Source organism: Chinchilla lanigera, unplaced genomic scaffold (assembly GCF_000276665.1).
Source record: "Chinchilla lanigera isolate Chin_1 unplaced genomic scaffold, ChiLan1.0 scaffold00009, whole genome shotgun sequence".
NCBI classification, from domain to species: domain Eukaryota; kingdom Metazoa; phylum Chordata; class Mammalia; order Rodentia; family Chinchillidae; genus Chinchilla; species Chinchilla lanigera.
The window spans coordinates 10,056,208-10,066,562 of NW_004955410.1; the positions used below are offsets into that span (position 1 = coordinate 10,056,208).

The 10,355-nt window shown below is 42.3% G+C and overlaps 1 protein-coding gene across 3 annotated transcripts in view; it reads right to left on the reverse strand.

Moving 5' to 3' along the window:
* Nucleotides 1-6,560: 6,560 nt before the first annotated feature.
* Pus7 (pseudouridylate synthase 7 (putative)) overlaps nt 6,561-10,355 on the reverse strand; it is a 56,984-nt gene continuing 53,189 nt past the window's right edge. For all 3 annotated transcript variants that reach the window (XM_005377246.2, XM_013510649.1, XM_013510650.1), the window contains 3 exons: nt 9,356-9,485; nt 8,289-8,380; nt 6,561-7,277 (listed from right to left, as the gene is read on the reverse strand). In XM_005377246.2, coding sequence (XP_005377303.1) covers nt 7,141-7,277; nt 8,289-8,380; nt 9,356-9,485 — 359 coding nt within the window. In that variant the 3' untranslated portion in view covers nt 6,561-7,140. The remainder of the gene's footprint in view (nt 7,278-8,288; nt 8,381-9,355; nt 9,486-10,355) is intronic.

Here is a 10,355-nt window from a genome sequence, read left to right on the forward strand (position 1 = left end):
CGCATGTGACTTGTATCGCCACCACCAGACCATTCCTGTATCTCAGGAGAGCACCCTGCGCCCCACCTGCTCAAAACACCCCATCATCTCTCCTCTTACTGCACTTCCTTGGGTTCCATATTTTCCTTGCTCCCCTCCAAATGTAGCTGGATTGCAGAGTTAAGTTTATGGTTATGAATAAAAACTAAATGATGAAAAACACTACTCGTAGATCAAAGTGAAAACCAAATGTCTACCAAGTGACAGTTGGATAATCAGATTGTGGCATATGCAGACACCGAGTGTCACTGGCCTATACAAGTCATGAAGAACTGATGTGTGCTACTCCATGGTGAAGCTGGAAAGCTTATGCTGAGAAGGGATTATTGTGGAATTTAATTACCACTCAGTGACTACAACAGAGGCTGGAGGTAGTTCTTGCCAAGAAAGGAGTGGTTGCTGGAGTGGACTGGAGTGCGGGTGTTAGTGACTGCTGATGGGTATGGATGTTTTTTGGGGGGCTACTGGGGAATGAATCCAGGGTCTTTGCACTACTGGGAGCTACATTCCCAGGGCATTTTCAGTTATTTTGAGACAGGGTCTTGCTAAATCACTAAGTAGCTCAGGCTGGGATTGAACATGTGGTCCTCCTGCCTCACCCTCCCAGAATGCTGGGATTATGGGTGTGTGCTGCCACACCCATCTCTCTTTTTTTTTTTTTCTTTTTTTGTCTTTTTGAGACAGGGTCTTGCTGTGTAGTTCAGGCTGGCCTTGAGCTCACTTTGTAGCCCAGGCTGGTCTCAAACTTGCAATGATCCTCCTGTCTCGGCCTCCTGAGTGCTGGGATTACAGATGTGTGCCACGACTCCTGGCTTTATTTTTCTGGTGCTGGGGATCAAACCCAGAGCCTTGCACAGATTAGGCAAGCACTCTACCATTAAGCTATATCCCTACCTGTGGGGTTTCTTTTGAGGGGGATAAAAATGTAATACTGTGACAATCATTGCACAACTCCAAATACACGAAAAACCTCTGAATTGTACACTTCAAATGAGTGACTTACATGGTATGTGAATTAATCTCAATAAACATATTAATAAAAACAAAAGGGACAAAAGCAAAACCTCAGCTCTGCCTAAATCATCTTACCACCCTGCATAACCTGGGTTCTCAGCTTTATGTGCTTAACCATGTATATTTCATGAGTTTGGAATTTAAAATCCAGAGAGAGGCTGCACGAAGGATTAGCTTTGCATTATTGATAGATGAGAGAAAATCGCAGGGTGTCATCTTAATAGTTTAACTGATTATTTCAAGCACCCTGAAATCTTCCAGACCCTATTAACAATCATGTTTGTTATGTGCTCCCTCAGCAAAGATACTTCCTCCCTGTCACCATAAAACTTAATAACCCACAAAGCACTCCAAAATCTCATTTAGCTGGCGTTACTTCCAACCTATGTAGTCCTAATTTTACAAATTAAACCTTAATACCCAAGACAAACTTACCATCGTGTTGGTGACATGCAGCGAAGAACAAGTGATCTGTACTGTCCACTGTGGCAGCCGCTGGCCATATGGCTATTGGGCATGGAAATATGGCCAGGCCAGATGGCGCTCCATGGGCAGGGCATAGCTCAGTGGTAGAGCACTTGCCTCCTGTGCACGAAGCCTTGGGTTTGACGCCCAGGACTGTGAAGATCCCAAAGCCACAACCCAAAATGGAGACATACTTTTAAGTGGAAAATGCCCATTAGATTTGGAGGACTTAGTATAATAAAAAAGAATGTAAATTTTTTTTTCAGGACTGGGATTGTACCAGGGTTTTCACACACAGCTACATCCTCAGCACTTGCTTTGAGACACGGTCTCACTAGGTTGCTAAGTTGCTCAGTTGGGCTTAAATTTGTGATTCTCTTCCCTCAGGTTCTCAGAGTGTTGGGATTATAGCCGTGGGCCACCACACTCAACTTCAGTTTTTAAAGTTTTTGGTCTTTGGAGACAGGGTCTTGCTATGTAGCCCAGGCTGGCCTTGAATTTGTAGTGATCCCTCCTGCCTCACGTCACACAGTGCTACAATTACACATGTGCACCACCATACCTGGCCGTGGTCAGTTTATATATATATGGAATTAGAATGATTATTATTCTTTTTGGTGGTCCTGAGAATTGAACCCAGGGCTGCAGGCCTGCTAGGCAAGTGCTCTACCACTGAGCTACACCCTGGGCCTCAAATGGTTTTTTAAAACCCTAACCATATGTTGAAATAGTTTACATTTGTTTAAATACGAAATTAAATTTCACCTGTTTCTCCCCTGCCCCTTTCTCTTTTCATTTTCTTAATGTGGCTACCAGAAGATTTTCAGTTACCAGTAGTAGTCCCTGGCTTCTCTTTGATTTTGCTTTCCACCATTTTGGGCACCTGTAGTCAACCATGGTCTGAAATTTTAGTGAAGTAGCGGGGTAGGGGAGAGACCACGTTTATGTAACTTTTATTACTAGTTATTGCTGTAAATCTTACGTGTCTCTGTATATAAAAAAACCATGTTATCTATAGGTCACTACTGATGGGTGTTGGATGTGTTCCCTGTGGAGTCACTGTACACAACCCACCTTGCTCTAGAAAACACAAGCTTCTGAGGGGACCATAAATACGCAGTAGGAGAGACAGACTCTGAGAAACCTCCCATGATAGTTTTCCAGTCATATCCTTTTAGTTTCCAGAAGTCCTTAGCAGAGGTGGAAAAGCTGAAACATAAAGCTCACACTGTATCCTCACTGAACAAATTAGTCTCTGACTACCATTCTTGTTTCCCTTTCATAGTACCAGGGATTGAATCCAAGACCTGCCCTGCTGGGCAAGTGCTCTGCCACTGAGCTGCATACCCTGCTACCCTCCCATATGATAAAGACACTGAAGTGAAGCAAAGGTGGAGAGAAAGAGACGATAGATGATCCCCGAGAAAGACAGAAAAAGCATAGAAGTGAGTTTTAGGAAGAGTGCTGGGATGGCCATACAGTGCTAGCCTAGCATGTGTGAGGACCTGTACATTGCACCGCAAAAAACAATGAACTCATTAAGAGGGGTCTATTTCAAGTGTGGAATTCTGAATCAGTGTGAGCTCTCTAATTACAAGCTAGGCCGCCTACACATAGTGTAACATGTAGTTATTAGCAGCACCAGTGGTCACACCCGATGCATGTGGACTCCTCTGTACCTTGGATAAATTATTTATCAGGCCAGTGCCACCGACGACAGACTGCTAGCCATGTGTGGTTGCGAAGCAGCTGCAATGTGGCTACTGAGGAGCTGAATCTTACAGTCCCCTTTGGGAACTCCAGCTTGGCATCGCGTGGCCAAGGCTAGAGTGCTGCTCCTGCCTGCAGGCCAGTGCAGACCTGCGGCAGCTCGCCCACACTCCAGGGGCTGGCAGAGATGTTTTTCCACTTCTGGAAACATACTCTGCACTTTAAGAGGAGGCCAGTGGGTTACGAGTTTGGAAAGCATCTATCTGGAGGGGACCTTCTGTGCACACACTGCAAGCTTGTGATTGTGTGCTGTGTGTATACAGTCTTCCCTTTTGCTCCTCTGGAGATAGCGTCCTTCTTTTCCCTAAGCCCTTCCACAGCACTAGTGGTCCACCATCAAGATGTTCCATCCTATTGGAATGCAGCCCCACAAAGTGAGAAAGCACATTTCACTGAACAAAGAAGAGCCTTGTCCTTTGCTATGCAAGCAAATGCTTCTCAACCTACCAAGGCCAGAACCTGGTCAGACAGCTTTTTAATTCTTCCACTGGGCTTTTACTTCATTGTCCTAATATTTTTGTTTCAAAAGAGGATATATACATCAGCATCAGCGGGGATTAATACCATTTAGACATATTTTATTTTGCATTCCCCGCTCCCCTTCTAGTGCAAAATGTATTCCAGTGCAAGTCCTAGTTTGTATTAATTTGTATTGCCTGAAACAACTGGTACAATTCCAACTACTTGATGTATCACTGTAGCTACTACCAGTATATTGGTTGATTTAGGAATCAGATTTTTTTTTTAAAATATTGAAGTCAGGCCAGGGATATAGCTCAGTGGCATAAGTGCCTGCCTGGCAAATGCAAGGTCCTGAGTTCAATTCTTGGTACCAGAAAAAAATTGAAGTCTTACTATGTTGCCCAGGTTGGCCTCGAACTGAGTTAATGTGATCCTCCTGTGTCAGCCTCCTGAGACTACATGTGTGTGTAACCACGCCAGGCTACAATTTTTTTTTTTTAGAAAACCAGTATAGTGGTTGACTAGTTATTGTAACACGAAACCATGATGATCCCAGGACCAACCAGGTTTTATGTATTTCAGTTATTATCTGTAACATAAAACCATGAATATAAGCATTTCAGAGCATGATCTTGATACTTGCCTTATTTTTCTATTAGGAAAAATGCTGGGTTTACATCATACTAAAAACAGTAGTTATCATTTTAGGCAAAAATTTAGGACATAATAAAAATACTTCTACGTTGAGGATCAAGTTGGCTACCAGTTTTGTAAATTTGCCACAGAGAAACTTCTTCCACGTTAACAATGAAAACATCCTAGCAGGGCGTGGTGGTGCACACCCACAATCCCTGCAGTGGGGAGGCAAAGGTTTGCTGAGTTTGGGCCAGCCTGGAACACAGTGGGACCCCATGCTCACTTCAGCAACACATGTCCATAGTGAGACCCTGTCTCAAAAAGCCAAAAACAAGCCGCAATGAGTATCTTGATTTCTGTCCTGAAGTGATTTATATTCCACACTAAGGTCCTACAGTTAGTATGTTCTCAAGTCTCAAAGTAGCTTAAGAGTTTGCCTTGAATCATTATTTTTCCACTGGTGTTTAATAAGGTATGATGCCAGGTATAGGTGTGCATGTCAGTAATTCCTGCCACCTGGAAAGCTGAGGCAGGAGGATCACAAACTTGAGGCCAACTTGGGCAACTTAGTGAGACCCTGTATGAAGATTTTAAAAAGGGGTGAGAGGATGGGGTGTTGCTCAGCACTCCCTAGTTTCGATCCCCATTACTGGGTAGGGGCAGGGGCAGGGGCATGTATAGACTGGCAACTGGCTAATGCAGCCAGGAAAATGAATGCATCACATGGCACCATATTCTCCAGAGGAAAATGTCAGCCTCACTTTTTATAAAAATGTAAATTTATAAATGCAGAACTACAAAATACACTTGCAATAGAAAGACTTAAGTCCCCTATAAGTAATCTTCATTAGTCAATCTGATGAAGAACTGGCTATTACTGCACAGTACATATAGGGTCACTATCCATGTAATAAATTTGGTTTTCAAGCCAGATAAAAAATAATCTGTCATGGTACTTCCAGTCCAGCTCAGCAGGGTGGTGGAGTGCTCAGAGGAAAAGGGTCGAGGAACTGTGTTCTCACTCTTGTATCTGCTGCCAGATGCAGGACAAATGTCATTCACACTCCACAGAGCACTGCCCCTCTCCGTGGTCCTTTCCTTTCCAGCGTGTGCACTGGAGGGCGAGTGCACTGGAGGGCGAGTGCACTGGAGGGCGAGGGGCCGGCGGGAGGGGCCGAGTCCAGCCGGAATCAGCAGTCCTGCTGTCTGATGCTCTTCTCTGTCACCTGCAGACTGCACACGCCATCACGACACACCCTGTGCCAGCATCATTCCTCAGGTTCTTTCGTGCACTTGGCTTCCTCCCTTTGGTCATGGACAAGATTCTTGTTTATGTTCAGCTTCAAAATTTATTTACATCATCAACAGAAAGCAGGTTTTAAAAATATTTATTTCATTTGGTTTTAGAAATTATAGAAAAATCAGTACAGTTATGTTGCACAACTTTGGAAGGCAGAATTATGCTTTCACATCAGAGACACCTAGTATACAATGCTGACAGACACCTAAGCAGTGGGTGGCAAAGGGTACATGATATGTACATCTTATTTATTTATTTATGGTACCAGGAATCGCACTCAGGACCTTATGCTTGCCAGGCAGGTGCTGTGCCGCTGAGCTATAACCCGTGATGTGGACATTTGAAAGTCTTCTCTGCCATTATTTATTTTAGGGCAAATACCAGTCCAGTGGAAATAGTTCCAAACATAAAAGGCACCTACAGTAAACATTAGACCTTAACCAATAAAAAGAGCTACATGTTTACACGAAGAGGCCCCATCAGTGCAGCTCTCTCGCAAGGCATTGAGAATATAAATGCAAAAGCAACTGCTAACTAAAAAACATGTAAATGCTTACCTGAATCTGGTACATGAACTGCATAATGACTGTCATCCTTATTTTTTGGTGGTGATACTGGGGACTGAAACCCAGGGCCTTCACACTGAGCTACATCTCAGCTCTCTTTAAAGTTTTTATTTTGAATTCCAGGCATGGTAGCGCATGCCTGTAATCCCAGGGCTTGAAAGGCTAAGGCAGGGGGATGGCCACGTTCATGGCCAACCTGGGCTACATAGTGAATTCAAGGGCAGCCTGAATTACAGAGATCTTGTCTTTAAAAAGAAAAAAAAGTTTTTGAGACAGGGTCTCACTAAGTCACCAAGCTACCCAAGCTGGGCTTGAACTTGTGATCCTCTTGCCTCAGTCTCCTAGAGTGCTAGGGTTGTAGGTATGTACCACCACACCCAGCTGACAATCACTTGTAATTATAAACCTATACGCCTTTTACTGTCATTTGAATCAGCATGAGTACTATATTTATATTTGTAACTGGGGACTCTCAAAATTATTTATCCATAATCAAGATTTTTTGTTGCATTTTCTCTTAAAATGCTTGCTGTGTACTCCATTCATGATGTGTTAAGAATTCCTGTCCTTCAAATATTCAGTACAACCTAAAATTGCTATTTGATACTTTCAAACCAAAGTCCTTTTTTAGTATTATAAAGTCTGTAAAACTGATATCTTGACTATGATTTAAGCACCTAAAGTACATTCTGACCAATTTATATTCTCTGAGCTAAAATTAGGATCCTCAGGATTTGTGCGTATCTACAAACATTGCAAATTATTTCCTTAAGCTAAAAAGACTTAAAAAAATACAAATAATCCTTTACTATAAAGATTCAAATCCATACATGGATGCTATGCCTTAAGAGGAAGCAAATACTCGTCTGCACGTGAAGCAAACATTTCTCAGCGGAGCCAGGTTGTGTTCAGCTGTGTCTGGTTCTTGATACTGGTGTCCATTTTTAGCACTTCTCGAATGGCCATGGTAGCGTAAGTAGAAGGAGGAAGCGAAAAATCCATTTTCAGAGCCCTGTATTTGCCTTCTGCCAGGCAGGAAAGAAGACAACAGTCAGAAAATGAAGGTAGCCACATACACAGCAGAAGTCACAGAATCTCTAGAGAAACACAAAGGGCCGTGTCCTCTCCTTTAGCTTTTACCTCCCTGGGCCTCAGAGAATGGCACTGTGGAAGTTAGAGCCTGTCAGTGCCTGCCAGATGCAGGAATTCCCAGGAGGCTTCATGCAAAGGCAGACAACAGAAGAGCACAGGAGAGAAATGCACATGAATTTAAAACAAGATAGGGCATGGGGGAGGGGACATGAGGGATGGTGATGACAAAAACAAATGACAATGCCACATGTTCTCTTTCTTTTTTGGGGTTTTTTTTTTTTTTTTTTGAGACAAGGTCTCACTATGTAGTGCAGGCTGGACTTGAACTCACAGTGATCCTCCTGCCTCAGCCTCTGGAGTGCTCGGATTACAGTGTGCACCACCACACCAGATACATGTTCTTTTTCACAGTGGTCTGCTCTCATCCTTGACAGTGCACTTCAACAGTGCACTCGCTGGAGTGGAAAGGAAAGGACCAAGGAGAGGGGCAGTGCTACTTTTAATTGGCGTGCACTCACTCGCATGTTTTTTTCCCTACATTTAATAAATGTAAAACTGCTACCTTTAAGAAACGAAGAGAAGGAAGGAGGGAAGAAAGGAAGGAAGGAAGGAAGGAAGAAAGGAAGAAAAAGAAAACAAAAAATTGACAATGAGAAAGCAATTCCGTTTTTCAGGCTTCTTCCTTATTGTCTCTCAGTACGAGGACAGGGAGGAAAGACGCAGTCACCTAACGTCACCCCATCTGTAACTCATCTTCAGTGGGAGTGACTGTTGGAGTGATCTCTAGCTGTGATCATGAAGCCAAGGTGACAAAACATGAAACAGAAATTATGGAGTGGGTGGGTGGTGATTATGACTGTAAGAGCAGTTTCCCCAAAACATTACATTTTCATATGAGAAAACATTTCAAAGTTGACACAGAGCTAGAGACTGAGTGAACTTACCAGAAGCAAAAACTGGAGGTGGTTTCCCTTCTAGGTTGTCCACGTCAGTGTTGAAAAGTGGAATTTTAGGGTCATCATAAGCAACGACTTCCCTTCAAAACATATAAAGCTAAGTCTGAGTGTGAACTTTCATAATGGTACTGAATTTCTCATCATCATTTGTTTCCCAAGAAAACACATGGGCCTACTGTAAATACTTCTAAGTGGGTTCACTCTAGCAGCAGAATAGGGCCACATTTTACATATAACTTCCTTGTGCCTTTATATTACTACATCGTACATGACAGATGATGTTGGCCTACGGAAATGACAGAAAATGTTTCCCTAGGATGGAAATCATTCTTACATGACGCTGGTGAATAGTAAACCTCACTTTGTACAGATGTCATCAAATCAGTCACTTCCAGTTTCTCTAGAGTGGTCACGACTACCACAACCACTTTTACTAGTGCACTAGTGAGGAACTGTTCTGGAGTGAGAAAGGTGAAACTCAACTCTGCCAACTTTGTGCGCACTAACAGAAGAAAGGGAGACAAGAGGGAGAGAAGGAAAGAAAAAGAATTTCCTGGTACTGGGCAAGTAGTTTAGAATTTCGTTTTTAAATTATCAAGTAAAGGTTTAGGTAATACTAGTATTAAGGTATTTTAAAATCAATTAATACAAGTATCCTTTTCTCTCTAGAAACATGGTATTAAAACAACCAGATCAGTATTTAGAACTTACATTCTGAGTATTTTACTGGGGAGAGCTCTATTAGCAAATTTTAGTTTTTTTTAGAAATAGGAGGAAAAGTTCATACTCTATGCATTTCTTCAATAATTTAGTGATGTTCAACAAATGTACATAAATCACTTTCACTGTACGACTGCACTCAACACACAGCTTCACGTATCTCTTGAGGACTTGAAAAACAGCAACGGAGAGCAGCAGTGATAACAGTAGCAAGAACAGTTAACACTTATGAAATACTTAGATGCCGCATTCCAAGCACTAAGAAATACATATGTAAAGCAAAACCTGAAAAGCTCACATAGTAATTCAGTTGTTTCCTTCTAGACTATACTCACCAGCTGACATTCTGAGGACGAATAATGATCTTTCGGTAGGCCCCTGATAAGGAATAGTCTCGAATTTTGTGTCTCATGTTGTCAATATCAAGATTGTCTGCAGTCAGCATTTCTCTGTAGGCTTCACTAACTAATATGAAATAGAAAAAATTAATCGGGATGCAACCTGTCAGCAAGTTACCTTGAACTAGACTAGGAACAAAGCTGTATGTATATTCTGTTACATTGCCCTAACAATATTAGTCACCCTAATTTATGATCCCAAGCCGATTCTCTGGAATCAAAACTTAGTGACTGAGTAAACTGGGACTAGGAGGTGTCTGCAGCTTTGGTTTGTCCAACCTGTAGGTTATCTGCAACCAGCCTGACTACTTGTAGTACAACGCTTGAGCCAACTACAAAAGGCCACTTCAGGGGCTGGGAGTGGTGTCCTATGCCTGTCATCTCAGTACCTGGAGGCTGAGGCAAAAGGACAAGGAGTATGAAACCAGCCTTGGCTACACAGTGAGTTCAACACCAGCCTGAACTACACTACATACTGAGACCCTGTCTCAAGGAAAAAAAAAAAAAGGGTAAAAAAGCTACTTCACCCACAGTTGCTAAACTATGTGCTCAGAATCAGAAAAGACCATATACAAAGGCTTTAATGCTTTTTGGAAGAAGTAGTTATAAATAAATGTACAAAAATAAGAGACCCTGGAAAGCCATCTGCTCACTCTCGCACCTGATGTAGAAGCTTATTTATAATACCGAGACAGTTTCTAGCCTTTGCTTCCGTGTTATTTACAGGGAACTACTTCTTTGTGAGGTACGTAATTACTAGAAAGTTCTTCCTATTCCAAGTTGAACTCTATCTTCTTGTAGCTTCTGATGATTGCTCTAAAACACAGTGGGTAAACTTTCCTCCATAAATACTCTCAAGTACTGGACCTTTAAGCCATATCATTAGACCAAAGAATGTTCCTCTCAACTATCTTTCCTTTGAGATATATATATATAT